General features: G+C 33.5%; 1 protein-coding gene and 1 long non-coding RNA gene across 6 annotated transcripts in view; one reads left to right on the forward strand and one right to left on the reverse strand.

Annotated features, from left to right (window-relative positions):
• The window catches only part of LOC116738460, a 41,534-nt gene that overhangs the window by 2,823 nt on the left and 18,733 nt on the right, over nt 1-19,978 (reverse strand). For 2 of the 5 annotated variants that reach the window (XR_004227620.1, XR_004227619.1), the window contains exon 2: nt 12,438-12,574. The exons of 2 other annotated variants lie outside the window; for them this stretch is intronic. This is a non-coding gene — a long non-coding RNA (uncharacterized LOC116738460). Of the gene's footprint in view, nt 1-10,147; nt 10,281-12,437; nt 12,575-19,978 lie in introns of those variants that run through there. One more of the 5 variants, XR_004227625.2, reaches the window with a different exon arrangement.
• Nucleotides 10,007-19,978, forward strand: part of LOC100116044 (MD-2-related lipid-recognition protein) — a 54,297-nt gene continuing 44,325 nt past the window's right edge. Inside the window, exon 1 of the mRNA XM_031930052.2 lies at nt 10,007-10,484. Coding sequence (XP_031785912.1) covers nt 10,388-10,484 — 97 coding nt within the window. The 5' untranslated portion in view covers nt 10,007-10,387. The remainder of the gene's footprint in view (nt 10,485-19,978) is intronic.

Genomic DNA, 19,978 nt, shown 5'->3' on the forward strand with positions numbered 1-19,978 from the left:
TGATAGGACATATTATTGACAATGCTGACGGAATTCCAAAATCAAAAATGGCGGAATCAAAATGGTGGACATTATACCTCCACCAAACCCATTTTACCGCAACAAATGATTTTTGATCAGTTTAAATTATCGATATGGGGGTTTTCAGGGTCACTGAATCTTATTTTAACCTCGACATTTCAAAATTCGAAATGGTGGATCCAAAATGGCGGACATTATACCACCACCAAACCAATTTTACCGCAACAAATGATTTTAGATCAGTTTAAAATATCGATATGGGATTTTCAGGGTCATTGAATCTTAGCTTGACCTCGAAATTTCAAAATTTTAAATGGTGGATCCAAAATGGCGGACATTATACCGCCACTAAACCAATTTTACCGCAACAAATGATTTTAGATCAATTTAAAGTATCGATATGGGTGTTTGTGAGGTAAATGGTTATAAATGTATTATCGGAATCAGTATTTGTGCACATTAATCTTATATTTTTCCGGTCTATTAGATTTAGAATTATCTGTCTGCGGTTTTTGCACTTACATTTTTCTATTGTTCTGTGTATATGTGTATGCCTGTGTGGATGAAAAAAGTATATAATTTAGCCAAATGAATCAATCTTTAATGACATTTTGTGCACTCTTATCAATTCTGGCTCCTCGTTCCTGGAGTTTTTACTGGTGATAAATGGCTTTCGCCGATATCATAAATTACTCTGTTCCTGGGTTCATTGGCATTTGAGTAATGCATGACTTTCAATGTTTCATTATTTTCTGGGATAAATCCATGCCCCATTTGTATGTTTGTGACAGGTGGACAGTTTTTAAATCTCTTTGTTAGGAATTGACGAGTTCGTTCGTGATCTTTTTTGGTGTATAAGAAAAATGTTATAATAATAAAGAGCTTTAACATCTAGAATTGCTTTATTTTTTGCAGCTTGTAAGATCGCTCTTGTAGCTTCTCTCTTTACTATCGCTCCAACTCCATCGCAACTACCTTTTCCGTGTGCTGTTGTAAAACAGTGCACTTCAGCATCAACGCCAAAATCTCTCTTATGACTCATTAAACTACTCATTTGATAACGATTTTTAAAATGCTGTTTAGCACCATCAGTAGCATATATTACCTTTTCTACTGTGGGGGACAAACCTTGCGAATTTCAGGTATAAGCTTTTGCTGCATTATGTATACTGCAGTGGAATCATGAGTAGTACAGTCGGACATAGATACTGTACTAAAATGCTTTAGCTTGCCTTCAGATTTATAATAAACAACAGCAGGAAAAATCGTACTTTGATCATTATTAAAATGAAATGCCTGTGTAGCATCTTGGGCTGTAAAAGCATAGTTCTCAGCAAAATCCAATTGAGCAAGAACCTCTTCATCTGAAAGATTATTTTTCTTCCCAGAAATAAACTTTGATTGTTCCTTAGCGATGAAGTGATGAGTTATCAACTTTTCTAGGCTAGAACATAAAGTTTCAATAAATTCTTGCGATGTTAGGCATTGTTGTATCAAAGTGTATCTATCGGTTGATTGCCACGTGCTGAAGATGACTTGATCAATATTGTGCTCATCCATAATGTTCTCAAAGTAATTAGAAAACTTTTGAATGTCCGGACAAAATTTGCATTCATTCAAATAATCATCGCCTTGAAATTTTGGTGCATCGTACATACACATACATTGTGTGTACCAGAGGATCCTGCAAAGACACAACATTTTGGTCTCAGTTCCGCAAACTTGGTAAGCCCAATCGGATGTTCAGGAAACTGTTCTTTAAATTGATTATGAAGGTTCTTAATATCAGTAAGTAATAATCTTTTCTGCATTTTTATTTTTTCACCATATAAATAAATACTGACGGTATCTTTTTTATTTGGCATAATTCTGCTGTTAAGATCATTTTCGTAAAAATCTTCAACTTTCTGAGTAGTTTCTGCAGGTAATGTTTTTCCACGTTTTGCAACAGGAGAAGCCAAAACTCCATCTGATTCTCTTCACTGTTTTGCTTTACGAGCCATTCTGTGAGACACACCAAATTGGTTCATAATTTTACGTATTGCCCAGTGTTCGGGCAAAATAGTAAGAATACTGACACGTAATGGATCGTTCTCCGGCAGGGATTGGAATTTGTTTTTAAGTCCAGTTAAAATATCTGTAATATCATCTTGCATAGGTGCATCCGTGTTTGAAACCGAAGGTGAATCAGTCTCTGATTCAAAATCAACACTCATACTGACGTTTGGAGATGACAAATCATGTAGTTTGTAAAAGGATTTTCTACATGTATCACAAATCAGTGAAGATGTTGGATAATCAAGATAGACATCTTGAAATTCTTTGAAGATCTTCCTAAGAGATTTGCTGTGTCCTGTATTAATATCAAATGGATTAACGCATCTATCGATACGATATTTTTTCGCAGGAGAAGACATTGTTGTAGGATATGAGAAAGTACAACCAAAACAAAAGAAATGTTAGAAATAACAAAATTACGGCTAGTACAGTTGAACAAGGAGTTGCCGATAAAGTAAGACTTACTCAACAACTGCCTTAAAAAGGATGTTGAAGAAGAAGTCGCCAATGTATCTATTAATGTACCTATTAACTATCCTAAAAAGGACTGTTGGAGAAAAAGTCGCCTATGAATAAAGCCGCTGATGGACTTACTCACCAACTATCCTGAAAAAGACTGTTGTAGAAAAAGTCGCCGATGAAGAAAGTATTCCTTGAAGAAAATATTCCTTTCTATAGGTTGCTAAACGTGGGAAGGGGTTGGGGGTGTAGGTAAAAAAGAGGGATGAAATAAATCACTTGAAAGCAATAAATTCCTTTGCCACAAAACAGTTTTATTTGCTGAAGTCTTTGCACAAGTTGTCATTGGATACGAGCCGTGTACTTGCAGCATTAGGCTGTTGGAAGAGGGGCGAGGTACAGCGCTGGACCCGGCCTCCTTATGTGCCCTCCGCGACGCTACTTCACTTGTGAGTAATGCGCAGCCGCCTAGCGGCGCGCCGCGGTACTAGCGCCGCGGTGATAAGCGCTGCAGCGTGCGTGGCATGTTCGGCGGGTTGCGCGTTAGCAGGAGCTTTACGCGAGAGAGCCTGCGGGTGGGTTATGACAAATATCCGCCAGTTTATATTGGCCATATTGAATTTTGAAATTTCGAGGTTAAAATAAGATTCAGCGGCTCCTTAAACTCCCATACCGATAGTTTAAACTGATTTAAAATCGTTCATTGCGGTAAAATAGTTTTGGTGGTTGTATAATGTCCGCCATTTTGGATTTTATAATTTCGAGGTTAAAATAAGGTGCAGTGGCCCCAAAAACCCTCATATCGATACTTTAAACTGATCTAAAATCATTTGTTGCGGTAAAATTGGTTTGGTGGTGGTATAATGTCCGCCATTTTGGATCCACCATTTCGAATTTTGAAATGTCGAGGTTAAAGTAAGATTCAGAAACCCTGAAAACCCCCATATCAATACTTTAAACTGATCAAAAATCATTTGTTGCGGTAAAATGGGTTTGGTGGAGGTATAATATCCACCATTTTGATTCCGCCATTTTTGATTTTGGAATTCCGTCAGCATTGTCAATAATATGTCCTATCATGAGTTGTACATGCTTTTTGGTGGGATATTTCACAAATTAGAACATTTTTACTATTGTTTTTGTTGAATGTGCTATGAAAACGTGGGTTTCAGGCTCCATATTTTATACGCCACATTGGATTTTTGAAAAGACCAGAACTTTTTCAAAAGCCCTTGACCAGACGATCATTTTGAGACCTCAAACGTCTTGTTAGGTTAACCCAAATTTTGGGTGCACTGATGGTCCGGTTGACGTGAAACGTCCCATATATATGTGTGGGAAGAACCGTTGCACGTTTCAATAATCTTTACCAGAATATTTCTGACGTCAAGTGTCGCGGAAATTTACGTCTTCCAGAAATATTCCATGAAAGCTTCCTAAAAGATTTCGAAACCTCCATGAAAGCTTCCTTAAAGATTCCCATACTTCCATGGAAGCTTTATAGAAGCTTGATCCCGTATCCTTCTATGCCAAGATATCTTGTGGTAAGTGAATAAATAAACTGGGATGAACTGGCCATAAATGTGCCCCCGCTCACGAATTCGTATTATGTATAACCTAAACCTACCAAAAAAATCAGATGATATTCAGCTGTTTATCAACTCATAATCAGCTTACAATCGTACCAAAACGGCATCTTATCATCAGGTGATAATAATCCGAATATTTTTTGTCTCTGTTGGAATTGTCGACTGAAGACCCATGTGAATTTTTGCCTTTGCCGGATAAAATTTCTTATAAGGGTAGTTTCGGAGGATCTACAAACTCTAGATAATTATATTAGGCGTTTGTAGTGCATTTTTTCATGCAGAAAGTTATAATAACTTAGTCTTTTTCCTTGATGCATTAACAAGAATTTTCACTCACAAGAATTACAGGAGATTTTGAATACGATGTCTATATTCAAATTTTTGTGTTTGCCTTCATTCGAAAACAAACACACATAACCAGGCATATTAAATTTTCTTTTCTGATTGTAAAACAATATTTTATATTAAATTAATCTCAAGTTATGTACTTGGAACTTTGACTCTGACTCTCATGATAATATATTATGCTATAACTGTAAAATATTATTATATAAGTTGGAGTTAAAATCAAAAATACATCACTCGAGGTTCATTCAATTTTAAATACTGTTTCACAATCAGAAATGATATTGTGACAGAAGTGTGTTAGTTTTCCAAGAGTGAAAACAAAAATTGGAATATAGACATCATATTCACAATCTCTTATAAAGTGCAATTAATTCTTGCTTAATGTATAGAGTAAAGAGGCAAAATTATTGTAACTTTCTATATCTACAAATACTCTACAAACCTGAAATATAATTGTTAAAAGTTAATAGATCCTCTCTAATCCATAACTAAATAACAATTTTAGAAAAAATAGTTTTTTTTTATAATGCAAAAATATAATTACTATAATAGAAAATACTTTTGTCTCAGTACAACTCACCTAAAGAAGAATTATTTTGAATGTAAATTCACAAAAAGAACCGTATACTCCTATACTATGCTTTCCACACAGACAATTGGTATATATGTGGCCCAAAATAAGTAGTCAAATTTGATCTCTAAAAAAAATAACTTTTAAAAAAGTAAAAAGTTAGGCAAGTTTAATATATTTCGCAACAAAATTACAGATTGAAAAGTACTAAGATCAATCAAACAAAGTCAAGTTTATTATATTTAATCGTGATGAAGCAAGGAACAACTCTCAAGATAATTACTACGTAACTTGCCATGCCCGTTTAATTTTGTTTATTGGTGAACAACTAAAATTTCCTTTTATGTATTAGAACGTCATACAAACACCATAAGTACAATCAACCTTACCTTTTCATGAAGAGTTTTCCCTCGCAAACTGATTTGCTATCTTGTAGCCATCTTTGATTCCGAATTCCAGCTGTGCAGACTGCATAAGCAGATTGGAAATTGGAATTGAAATCCATAAGATGATGCAAAACATAAATTTCGGCGCGAAAATTAAATTTAAATTCGAAATAAAGTAGTATATTCGTTAATATAATTAAAAATTTGTAATGATAATAAAAATAAAATCTGTTAATATAGTTACATTAGCAGTTATCAGAATATATATATATAATTATAATTTTGCTTGGAAGCAAAATTGTAATAAAGATTAATATTTCTACAAATTGAAATAATATCAATCTTAGAATATTGTTAAATAAGCGAAACTAGTTTACTTCATTTTTGAAAATAACCCAATTAAAATATGGGAATCGATTCAATTATTAATCCATTCTGCAATTATAAGCTGTATATATGTTTATCCCACTTTTTGTAAATATGCAAAACAACAATCAAAGTTGATAGTTAATAAATACTTTAAATTAACTAATATTATAATTATTTATAAATAGATTAAACCCTATTTAATCTTATTATAATATCGGCAGTCTTAATCGAATTTGATATACAGCTGTATATTTAAATAAAATTGTATATATATATATATAAAATAAAATCCTAACCTAAAAGTTCAACGCGCGCGGAGCGCGCATAAATGTACCTAGTTTATTATAAAATCTTGGTGACAGCTTGTAAGCCTTCTTACAGGAATCTTTCATGATAGATTCTCTTCATATTGCATTGAACCTTTCATGGAAGATTGCGGAAAGCTTTTGAAATATTCCCGCTTGGGTTTAAATTTGAACATTTTTTTAATATGCCAAGAAGCTTACTAAAGTCTTGCAGGTAAGCTTCCTGGAGCAATCCTACATATCTTTCTGATAGCTTGCAAGCCTTCTTACTGGAATCTTTCATGGCAGATTCTCACCATATTGCATTGAACCTTTCATGGAAGATTGTGGAAAGCTTTTGAAATATTCCCATTTGGGTTTAAATTTGAACATTTTTTTAATATGCCAAGAAGCTTACAAAAGTCTTGTAGGTAACCTTCCCGGAGCAATCCTACATATCTTTCTGATAGCTTGCAAGCCTTCTTACCTGAATCTTTCATGGCAGATTCTCACCATATTGCATTGAACCTTTCATGGAAGATTGCGGAAAGCTTTTGAAATATTCCCATTTGGGTTTAAATTTGAATATTTTTTTAATATGCCAAGAAGCTTACAAAAGTCTTGCAGGTAACCTTCCCGGAGCAATCCTACATATATTTTGAAAAGCATTTATGATTGCTTATAGTAACCTTCAATGAAATCTTTATGTAATGTTACTTCGAATCTTTCATGGAAGCTTAATAGAAGCTTGTTATAAGATAACATGTCATGTTTCAATAAATGAAAAATGAGATCTTCCAGTATTAGCTTTCAATAATCTTGCGGAAAGCTTTACTGGAATATTTCAAAGTAATATTAGAGAAAGTTTCAATTCACCTTCATGAAGCTTACAGGAAGCTTTTATGGTAATCTTTCTTGAAACTTTCAATTGGAACCTTTCATGCTGTGTGGGAACTGATAAATGATAAGCACGCATAAAACAAATTTATGTTATGGTTATTTACTTTCAGATAACTATATAAATTATTATTAGAGGGGTAAAAAAGGTGAGTTAAGTATTGAATAAGATATAATTATATGAGTATATATGTATAAGATGACAAGATCTGAATATTACATTTTTTTTGCGTACTCTAATGTGGACCTGTTGGAATTAATGTTGTCCTGCAGCATTGTGTTTAATTATAAAAGTAAATATCTATGATAAAAATTATTGCAAGTAAAGCATAAAAATGTTAAGCCATTAATGACTATTATATCAAGTATAAGAAGTCTGTGAAATTTTATAAACCCTGATTTTAACAAATGTCTTTAGATGTGCGTATTTTTAATCAAAAAAGGTTATTGTCCACATTCCAATCAAATTAGTAGAATTTTCAGAGATATTATTTCTGAATGTCCTAACCTACAGAGAAAGGGAATTACCTAGAAAAAAGGTAATTGTTATTTTGTGAGAAAATATCTAAAGAAGGTAAGCAATTATGAGAAATTGTGGCTTTTTTATCTTGAATCGGATTTCTGTGTATCTTTCCAGTTTATATAAATATAAAGTATAGTAGACAACGGATCCTTTCATAAAATAATATACACTTTTATGTGTTTGGTTATAAAAATGTGAGTAGTGATAGGTATATGGGTGTGACAAAGCATATTGATGAAAAAGTGACATTGTATTGGATTTATTGTTGAATATACTCAAAATTCGAAACTTTATATAGCTGTAACTTTTGATAGAAGACGTATTGGCCTAAAAGGCTTTATCTACCCTATTTTTTATTATAAAATGAGCCATCCCACCAAATTTCATCAAAATCCAAGACCCGAACTCCCCAATGCCTCCTGGTTAGAGGGGTTGGGCGCCCTACAATCGCACCAACTGGCTGTTCGATGGATTAGTTCTCGTCCACCATCCGTCACAATATCAAATCATATGATATCCATTAAAAAATTTAAACCTCAATATTTCAAATATCATGGGATTCTATCTCATAAAACTATGAATTTTTTCAAAACATATTCTGATCTTACGTTATCGAGTCGTAAGGTTTAATAATAATAATTTCCAGTTATACGGAGTACACAGGGTGAGAGACAAAGAATTAGAATCTTAATATCTTAAACTTATCGGTTTCATAAGCTGCAAAAATAACTTAGCCAAGGTAAGCATAAGATCCATCCTTTCCCAAAATTTCAATTTATTTGAAACCTTTTTACTCCCGTAATCGTACGACATCGAAAACCCATTTATTTTGGTTTTTGATTTTTAGATCGAAAACTAGTCGCCAAAATGGCTTAGATTTTTTACAGCAAAAAGATATTATCCTTTTTTTGTCATAAATTTTCTCAAAACTTTTGACAATTTAGTTTTACTAATATTACATTTTTTTAATAAATCATCTTTTTTATCATAATAATCGAACGAAACAGTAAATCTTGAAAATCTTGTGGGAAGAAGTAGGCAATTTAATGCTCTTGTAGAAACACTATTGCTTAATTTATTGTATAAATCATATCTAAAAAAAGCAAATATTTTTTTTAATTTTTAAATCGAAAAAAGGCCATAAAATGACCACCCTTACGAAGATATTCTGCAGAGATCTGCGCAGAAATCTATGCACAGATCTCTGCACATTATTTTCGTAAGGGCATAAAATGGTCAGAATCATAAATAGTAGATTGTACAACAATGGGCTTTCCAAGCGAGGATGATGTTTGAGCACGAGTGTGGCAAATTGTTGTTTGCCCGCCGGTTTGAAAAAAGTTACTCTAGTCTTGTTTAATGGGACAGAGAAACGCAAAAATCGTGCTTGTGTTACAAAAAAAAAAATTGCTTCCTCCTAAGAGGAAGCTTTGTAATAGTAAAATATTCAGTTTCACTGAAACTTCGGAGAAACGCATTTGGAGGTGTTTGGAGTACAAATCATGCGTTTTTAGAAAAAGTCCCTGCGGATGGCTGTGTGTGTGGAGGGGGGGGGGGGGGGTGTATCTACGTATACCGTCATAATTCTGGAACCGCGCGATCGATCGTAATAAAATTTGACATGCATATATGTTTTCTGATTCTGAATTAAGGACAATTTTTTATGATTCTGACCATTTTATGGCCACATTAAAGCTATTTTTTGATTTATCATATTTTTTTGTTTTTTTGATAATATGATCTATACAATATATTCAACAATAGTGCATCTAAAGAGTATAAAATTGCCTACTTTTTTCCGCAAGATTTTCCAGATTGATTGTTCCGTTCAATTTTTATGATAAAAAGGGGGAATAATAAAAATTTAATCTCTAACTAAATCGTCAAACGTTTTGAAAAAATTTATGACAATGAAAAACGATCTTATCTATTTGCTGTAAAAATTTTAAACCATTTTGATTACTAGTTTTCAAGCTAAAAATCGAAAACTAAAAAAATGTGTTTTCTATGTCGTACGATTACAGGAGTAAAAGGGCTTTAGTTTAAAAGATATCAGGATTAAAATTCTTTGTCTCTCACCCTGTATACCTGTATAACTGAAAATTACTATTTCTGTTAAACCTTATAACTCGCTAACTAAAGTTCAGAATGTTTTAAGACAATTCATGATTTTATGAGGTTATGAGGACCTTATGGTATTTAAAATATTGAGGTTAAAATTTTTTCATGAAAATTATATGATTTGATATTGTGACGGGTGTTATGTAAAATAATTAAGATTGAAAGTATTTTAAAAATCATTAATATACTGTATATTTGAACAATATTTTATTTATTTGAACTATAAATTTTGTTGGAGGAAGCTACGTGCCGAAGAATTGGCAGTGGTTTTTTTTTTTGTTGTCTGTTAACATAAGTTTTTTGCCCATCGGTTAAAAAAAACTCACATTAGTTCCAATTAATCGGTACAAAAAACGCAAAAATCGTTCGTATGTTACAACGATAAGTTTCTAATTTGTTTTTTCGTAACCAAAAATGTTAACTGATGCTAATGTTCTTGTGTTGCACCAAATAATCTTTGTTTGATGTTATGATGTATAAATAATTAAGAAAAACAATTTTGATACTTGTAATAAATAAACCTTTAAGAAATGTTGATGAACATTTGTATAATATGCAATTTATTTTTCGTAATAAAATTAATTTTCATTTCATGGCGTTATTAGCTAATCTAATAAAGCATGGTACAGAGTAATACTCTTAAATAGATAGCTCTTCAATTGACCTGTGTCCTCTTCCCCCATCTCGACGTTCTAGTTATCTGGTTTCTCTTGATTCACTCTTTAGGCTACTATCATTTGACTCAGATATACGCATCAAATATGACCTCTTCGTTAAAAAGAGTTTACATACTTTTCATAACTGTTGTGATGACAGTTAGTGCCGAAGTTATTGTATGGAAATCTTGCCCAAATGACTGTGAGTTTTTAACATATATATAAAATAAATTAAAATATTGTCGATTTACATAATATACGTTTTATATTATATACGTATGATTAAGGAAACAAATGCAACTTAAATTAATATATTCAATTATTTTATTAATTATATATATATATATACACATACACACGCACACACACATGTATAAAGGGGCTACTCTGATATATGTACTCTGTTAAATTATCAAAAACATGAAAACAACTTTTGTAAATGCCATATACCAGGATTACGAGTATGTAGCACATATGAAAATCATTTTGTATTTATTTTAATATAACTGAATAGATTTTATAGTGTAATCATTCTTTTAAATGATTTTGGGTACATATGTGACGATGAAAAGTAATTTTTTATTTTTGTTTAATTTTAAGCGTATCTGCCCCCTTTAGCTTCTCATTTCGTGTAGTTTTTTTTTAGAAATTATGCAACTTAAAATTTAACCATCGCTAATATTAAAAAAGTTATTTGTCATAATATTGTGTTTTCACTCACCTGGTTTTTGATAATTATATAAATAATTTGACAATTTAACGGGAATGAGTGACAAAAAAATCGATTTGTCGAAATTAATGAATAAATACTATTACCTAACGTAAAAATTGTATTGGTTCACAAATTATATGTTGAATTACAAGCATATAATCAATGGACTATAATAAATCTAATTCGATTCACATTTAAAGAATTTTTTATTTTTAAGACCATGGTTTTGGATTTAAATAAATTATGAAAATTAATCTTCAATTTTTATACCTGTATTGTCCCAAAAATAAAAATCTCAAAATAGTATCACTAAAGGCGATTACGATATGTATAAAAGATATAAAAAATGTAATCTCATTTTATTTCCGTAGCATAGAAGACTCGTCAAAAGTTCATACATACATAAGATGTCAAGATGTCAAGAGATGTCAAGAGTGAATGAATGAAGTTCCTTTTATATAGTACAATAAATACGAAAATACAATAGTGAAATAGTTCATAACTTCAATTTAATTAAAAATAAGTAAGACATTATACTTATAACTAACAGGTTTACGGGAAAAATATGCTACTTTTTTCCCGATTTTCAGGCGCAAAAAGTGGCTATTCCGATCGAGTATGGAATAATAACATTTACTTGACATTTTTATATTTATAGATTTAACTACTTTTTCTTGACAAGGTTTTTACTTTTGAAAACAGTTTTTTTTAGAGAGATTTCACATCTTTTACAAAGCTTTTTTTCTTCAAATGATCAATTTGATATACAATAATTTACTATTGTTTTAGACATTAATTCCATCGCGCATATAATAAATGTACATAAAATATAATAACACAATCGCGTGTCACCGAGTTGCAGACAAAAGTCGGTAAAGTAGATTATAACTGCTGTTACCACTGGCATATAATACATCTCATTGAAAGTCACGTGACCAGAGGAGACAAAATATCGGGAGCAGAAACTCTCACGAAAAGAAATTCACCAAGCAAATTTTCAACTTGCAATATTAAGTTAATAACGTAATATTTTCGAATAACTCTTTTTAAAGATAAAAGATTAGGTTAATAAATTTCAAATAGATACCAACAGATTGAGCATACAAGCAATACTAATTTATATGCAATCGAGATTTTTGTTAGATGTTAGAAAACCCAATTTTAAAGTACATAGGGTCGCCCTGCCCTGAACCGAACGTTCCTTTCTTTCCAGTGCGGAGCTATCGCGCTCCTTGATATATAAAACTAAATACTTTAAGGTACCATGTCAAAAAAATTACCTTAGTTCCGATTATACGCAAAAAAACGCGGAAATCGATACGTGCGTTACAAAAACTATAGTGTGCACCAAGGGCTACTTTACAATCTTGGTACACAATATACTATTTTGTCCGCTTAATAGGTAAAATATAGTATATCGTGCAAATAGAAGGGAAAATTAACTTTTTCTAGGAAGCCTACAGCGTCCTCGACTCCCACTCGTGCTCAAAACATCACCCGAGTCTGAAAAACCCACTCCATTTTTGTTGCATACTGAACTTCTTATGATGAGTGCATAATTAGGCCACTTTTCCATGCATCTGAAAGGAACAGAAAATTCAAGGACTTAACAAAGTATAAAAAATTGGTATTATTCTTGTTATTTAATTATATATTGTTTTAAAAAACAAAGTCAAAATGAAAATAATATTAATTTTAACTTTAAATTAAATAAAATTAACAGTATTATACATTTTGAAAATTTATAAATTGAAATAAAATATAAACATTTTAATGTTAAGTTTTAACAGTGATTTTTTATAATGTTCATTAATAATTTAACATGATATTTTGCTCCCTACTAAAGGAAGCTTTGTAATATTAAAATTTTGAGTTTTGTCAAAACTTTTAGAAAATACTTCTTGGTGTGTTAGAAGTTAAAATCAAGTATTTTTAGAAAATGTCCGTATGTGTGTGTGTGTGTGTATGTATACCGTAATATTTCTGGAACTACTCCGTCAATATCAGTAAAATTTGACATGCATATCTATTTTTGTATTCTGAATTCAGGAAAAACAGTTATTTTTTATTTACTCAGCTATTAATTTTTTATGGCCATTTTTTCATTTTTGAAAAACACTTTTTTGCGTTTTTTCAATCATCCCATTGTTTCAAACAATTCAGTTAAAATGGATTTGAATGAGAATAAAATTACCTACTTTTCCTCTTTTGGTCCTCGGGATCGACCGCTTTGTTCGGCAGATAAAATGAAATAGGTGATTTTTTTCAATTCATATCTCTAAAACTTATAACGGTGTACTGGATGCAGTTGCTCAGTTTCCAGTTCCGCTATAATCAAGGTCCGTAGACCTCGTTACTCTCGAGAAAGAGAGTCGTCGGGATAGCACCTAGTGCTGAATGGGTTCCGGCCAGGCCAGTTATGCTGCGATCTCGTACGTATGCGAGACGCAAGCCCGCGGAGGCGGCTGGGTCGGTGATGGAGCGAGGTACAAGTGTACGCGTAGGAACACGCAAAATAACGACTGTCGAGATTGTTGAGGGACTGTCACAGCGTTTATTGACAAACCATATACAGGGCTTGCATGCGAGCAAGCGAGGTCGCAGGTACGAGGGAGGATAAGGAGAGCCCTGGCGAGTGTAGCGTGAGAGAGAAAGAGCTGGCACTTACAATTAGCCGGTATCGCCCTGATGTTCGCTGTCAGCAGTCGGAACCCCGTCGGTGCAGTTCCGGATGCGGTAGCGAGACGCAATGTCGTATACGCACGCACACTCACACACTTCTACTTTCACTCTCCTAACAGCTATCTCCCGAAAGTACTGAGCGTCTCGCGAGGAGTCAGTTCAAAGGTCGGATCGTATCTGGCGGCACGCGTCTCAGTCGCGTGTCGCCGAATTTTCTATCTCCCTCTCTCTCCGCCTCTCTCGCGTCGTCCAGCGGCTCTCCCCGCCTTGCCAGCGCTGGTACCTGTAACAGTGTGAATTTAGTACAAGTCTTTCTTCTCGCGGCATGCTGAGCTTATGACGTGCTAATATCGCCCGTCATAAACTAAACATTATAACCTCACAAAACAATCATATCGATGAGTCACGTGTCAAACTATATCTTATTAAAATTTCAAGTGATTTGACCACTTATTTTTTCAGTAATAAATCGAAAACTGGAAAAAATGAGTTTTTTTGTGCCTCGATTACGGAGGTAAAAAGGCCCTATTAAACTTGAGATTTTGGGAAAAAGTAGATATTTTATGTATATAAGCTAAGTTCATTGCGCCGCTTTTAAACTCCTATGGTCCTATCAAGGTTTCAATTTTTTTTTTTAATTTTTCGATTCCTTATATCTCTGAAACAATGTAGTCAAATGCTTCAAAGTTTTATTTGGTGATTTAAAAGCTATCTGCTGCTAAAATTTCAAACGATTTTGTCAAGTGGTTCTCAAGTAAAGAGCTAAACTGTAAAAACCAATTTTTCTCATAACTTTTGCTTTCTCTTATAGGGGTGTCGTTGCACATCGTTAAAGTTCCTCCCTATGAATTCATGTCATACTGATATATATATAACTAGCAGAACCTCAGTATTTAAATAATCTTTCATAGCGATTGTCGCGATCAAGTTTCCTTGTTCATTCGATTCGATTCCTTATGAAAAATAGTATATTATGTACCAAGGGCGTAAAGTGGGCTTTTTTAGGTCGAGTGTGGAGTTTGCAGTACGAGTCAAAGCGAGTTAGCCCGAGTCGAAGGCGAGGGCGTTTACACGAACCGCAGACGAGTATTGCAACCCCACGAGACCAATAAGCCCGCTTAGCCCTTGGTGCATGCCATATTTTTTGTAACGCATGTACTGATTTTCGCGTTTCGAACGGCACTAGTTGAATTTCACGCGAGTTTAGAAGATTTGAACATTTTCAATAAACGGGCGAAAAAATTTTATTTTGCCCTCTTTTCTCCAGCTGATCAAAAAAAGTTCACTTTAAGCCCCCTTTTTGGGTCAAAGAAACGCAGAAATCGTGCATGTGTTACAAAAAATACATTTCGTGATAGTCGTATAAAAATGAAGATTATTTGAAAATAATGTGCAGAGATTTCTGCACAGATCTCTGCACGAAATTTGGACCGTATCGTTTCAATTTCCAGATAATTCTTAAAAGCAAAAAAACAATATAATGTGAGTCTATATGGGTGTTACCATCTGGATGATAACAAAAAAACTGTGGTTGTGAACTCTAAAATTTTTATTTTATAAGAGTTTAAGAAATTTTTGTTTAATTCAAATTATTAAAAAATAAAATTTTTAGAGTTCACAGCCATATTTTTTAGGCACGACCGCGACACGGAAGTGCCTTATAGTTTAGTCATCGAAAAATTTGTGAGATGCGATATCTCACGCAATTTTCGACCGATCGGGCTGAAATTTTGGAAGGAGTCTCCTCTTGCACAAACCTAAAAACTAATTTTTTTATCCCGATCGTATACGTTTTTTTAAAATGCGGGCACAATTTGTTCAATTTTTGCGTGTTTTTTGAATAAAAATGTTGGTGTTACACGATTATCTCTAAAAGTATCTCTAAGAGACTTTTATCAATCGGGCTAAAAATTGGTGTGCGAACTCCCCTCGTAATAGTAAGGTGCCAAATTTATTTTGGGCTCGATCCTGCATGTATACGCAAAATGCGGTCACATCCAAAAATCGCTAAAAACGGTTTTTTGGCTCTAACTCGAATTCTATGCATTCTACAAAAAAAAAAAGTTTTATAGAAAAGTTGTAGATCTCAAAGAAATACAACTTATTTCTATTTACTTTTAAGCGTGAAAATGCTTTTATTTCGAGTTAACAGGCCAAAATCGATTTTTTTATAGCAATAAACCAGTATTCATCATAAAACTTTGTGGATTTACGTTTCACATGAAAATGTTAAACATAAAAATTGTAGAAATTTTCAAAATACAACTTTCTACTGTAGCAAACATTTTTTTAAAACACTATTTGACAAACTACACCTTTAGAAGCGATTTTTGTCGTAATAGAGCATCTGAAAATTCTGAACATATCATTCAATATGGCGTATTGATAACGGTTGATATCTTAATTTAAGTTGCCGTATGGATAGTATTGCGAGTTTAGGAAAAGCTTCACGTTGTTTATATCGCAATGGTAGAATTGCCTGGCATTCTCAGCTTGCTGATTCTTACGATTTGTTTGAAATCCTAAGATTGCGAAGCGTGGTTTCTCCAACTGATTGGAAGTCTTTACAGTCCACACATTTTTAGTCGAGGTTGGAAGAACCTGGTATTTGTAACTCCTAACTGCAGAAACTCATACTAATCGGTCGATTCTTTTCTATGTAATTTAGAAGTCGGATTTTGTTAGTTTTGGATGCTACGACATACGGCATGAGCCATTCAATTTTTGTCAATTTTAATTTATATTCCTCGAAGGTAGCGACACCATCCGCAAGAGTCGTCGTCTGAATAATTGCATTTATATGAATTCGCGACCTAGTCAGTACAAGCTCATTTTTTACGATCTTTCTGTAATCTTCGGCAAACCCGAATATCATACTCAGCGATATGTTCACGCCGAAGTAGCCAGAGGCATTGGTCAGTGAGTTAGTCTCTGCAATGTCTAACGAGCCTGCATTTTTGATTATTAAACTTTGACTGGGATTGTGTGAAATCCAGTTTTTTATGACTGTGGTTAAACCGACATTTTTACACTTGTCGATTACTAAAGCATTAATTTCATATCTGATTTCTTCGAACATGTGACAGATAGCATTGTTTACTAGCTTAGTACATGCTAGAGCAGTGCCATTTGGTTTAGTTGATTTTAGATGCAATCAGATAGTAATAGTTTCGTCTCGTAAATTGACAAGATGTCCGTCTTGATCGACTATGCGTGTTTGTAAGTGATCTATGCTCTTGACTTGCGACGGTACTTCGATGTTTATGCGGTTTTTATTGTTTATGCGGTGATAATTCGATGGGCGGAAAATACTGAGCTTTGAGTATGGATGAACTGCCAGAAATAGTCAGAGTAAATGAATTCTCCATGCCTGTTGAATTGAGAATGAGTCGACTCAAACTTTTTGCATCTTTATATAGGAGTATTAAGCTTGTTGCTCACAAATTTAGGGCAGAAAATTAATTGAAAATGTGTACGTGTACTCCAAGTCGCTTAATTCGCCAAAGTATACATTTTTAAAACAACTATTGGAGCCTCTCAAGGATATGAAGTATTTTCCGTTCAGTAAACACGAAAAAGTTATAGCACCAGATAGCGCACTTTCTTATTCAATAATGATATTCGACGATATAGCTTGTGAAAAGCAGAATAACGTCAGAGCATTCTTTTGCATATGTAGGCATAAAAAAGTTGACTGCTTCTACCTTTGTCAGTCGTATGCACAAGTGTCTAAACATCTCGTGAGAGATAATGTCAATTTGTTGGTAGTATTTTGACAAAATGATGTGAATTGAAAGCACTTATCAAGTGGCGCGGTAGCGCTACGAAGGCGAGTTTGAGAAGCAGCCGAAGCCGCGGCGCCCGTGACACTATTTACTTCTAAATTGGTGTTCGGATTTTTCATTATACAAAAAAAATAAATACTTATCATTACTGTTGGTAAGGTTTTTTTTGGCTTTTTAGAATGTTTTCTGAGCTAAACTATGATTTCCAACAAAAATACTACTGAAAAGGTTGCTTATTTTTATAATATGTGAGTGTATAATGCTAAAATCACGTTTTTTTTCTTCAGCCCGAAATGTGTTAGGATCGTGAAGTTGGCCGCACAGCTATGCTTTCTCAAGAAAATATAATAATATATTACGATATTTAGAATTAAGTGGTTGCCAATGCATACTCTGCGTTCCGGAGCAGTAACAGTAACTAGCTTGCCAGTTACAGATAGCAAAAAACTGAGATCAATCAAACAAAGTTTCTTATGTTTAATCGTAATGAAGCGAGGAACAGCTCTCAAGATAATTACTACGTAACTTGCTATGCCTGTTTCATTGGTAAACAACTACAATTTTCTGTTTATGTATTAGAACGTCATACAAACAATATAAGTACAATGAAACGGGCATGGCAAGTTACGTAGTAATTATCTTGAAAGCTGTTCCTCGCTTCATTACGATTAAATATAATAAACTTGACTTTGTTTGATTGACCTCAGTTTTTTTCTATCTGTAATTTTGTTGCAGAATATATCAAACTCGCCTAACCTTTTACTTTTGAAAAGTTATTTTTTTTATATACGACGATCATATAAATTCTGACATGACATACGCACGCTTCAAGGATTTATGCGCGCAATGTTGATATCGGAAGGGGTTCGAGCAGTAGTTTGCTATAAATATAGCTCATACTTAGCACTGTGTATTTAGTCTGACATTAAAAGCTAAAGTACTAGCATGTCTGATTTTGATCAAGAGAAAAACGTACTTCATCAGCTGGTCAAAGCGCGAAACGCTGTCAAGCGCAGATACAGCTTATTGAAATTTGGAAAAGATAATTTTGAGAAAGTCGTTGCAGAAACTTTTAGACCAATCGTTGATCCAGTTCAAAAACTAGTTGAATCGGAAAATAAGAAATCTATCACTGCTGCTACGTCACCAGTAGACAACTCGCATAAAAATCCTTTCAAACGAAAAGTAAAAAGATCAAATTTGAACGACCCATTGACGATAATGATGAGACTTACAAATTTGACGAGGATAATGAATCGTATTGGGCGAATTCTACTATGCAAGATTAATGAGCTGAGACAGCTTATGATACAGCTGATGGTGAGAATAAACATCAATTAGTAAACCCAGTTTACCTTTTCTCAATCAGGCGAAAAATACATGTACGGAAACTCAATAGTAAAGTTCGAAGATAAGAAGATAGTAGTGGACAATGTTGAGTATACGAAAACTGCTGGGTTAATAGACTTGATCGCTTACAGAAATCCTGACAAAAAAAATCGTCGGTTCTGATTATATGAAAAATTATCGCAGCATTTTAGAAGCAATGAGTGTTAATGTGAAGCTTAACCCTAAGGCAGATATTCGATCTTCAAATACCAAAAAATATACAGACTTCATCGCTCCTTTTTTCTTCGGAAAGAGAGAAAAGGAAGATGGAGCACTGCCTCGATACAAAATTGCTAGAACAAACACGCGTATGGATTACGTATATTGGGACGATCCAAATGAACTGGTCGACCGTCTACGTTTGCTTATCGCTGAACAATCGGCTGGCAATTCCAGTCACGTAAACGAGATTTACTCGATCATAGAAAAACTTCGCGAAGGTGGTTATATACGCTGAGCATTGCCTGTAAACGGCATTATCAAAATGAGCGTCGACGTGTTCGGACATAATTTGAAAAAGAACGAGGGGGACCGTGGCCCTCCTGATTTGGTTTCAAAATCACAAAAGATGGACAGTATGACTTGATAACAAGAGACTATGCAATGTAGCAGAGCCTCATAAACTCAACGAAGCTGTCGACTTGGGTACACTCCATACTATACACCAAATGGAACATAAAATGGTGCGAGACGTCACAGATAAATTGAGAGAGCAATTGAAGGATTTGGATTCTCTAATTGAAGTACACAGAGATGAAATGGATCGGCAAATTTTGGAACTACAAGCAGACATGAAAGCTATAAAAGTCGCTCTCAAAGAAATGGCCGAAGCTAATGCTATATCTGCCTTCAAAGCGACAACATATTCTGATGTATATCTAGTTGAAAAAGTCTTAAAGAGAAAAGGAAATCAAGTATTTGTAAAATGGCTGCAGGGTTTCGACAGCTATCATAATAGCTGGATAAATAAAGCTAACAATGTAAAATATCATAAATATTTTTTAAATAATAAAATAAATATATAAGTAAACAGAATAATTCATTAAATTATTTATAACTGCCGCGCGCCTAGGTACAAACTTTTAACTATCTTATTATATACAGGGTGAGTCATTTTAATCTTTAGTC

The sequence above is a fragment of the Nasonia vitripennis genome, assembly GCF_009193385.2.
Source record: "Nasonia vitripennis strain AsymCx chromosome 4 unlocalized genomic scaffold, Nvit_psr_1.1 chr4_random0007, whole genome shotgun sequence".
NCBI classification, from domain to species: domain Eukaryota; kingdom Metazoa; phylum Arthropoda; class Insecta; order Hymenoptera; family Pteromalidae; genus Nasonia; species Nasonia vitripennis.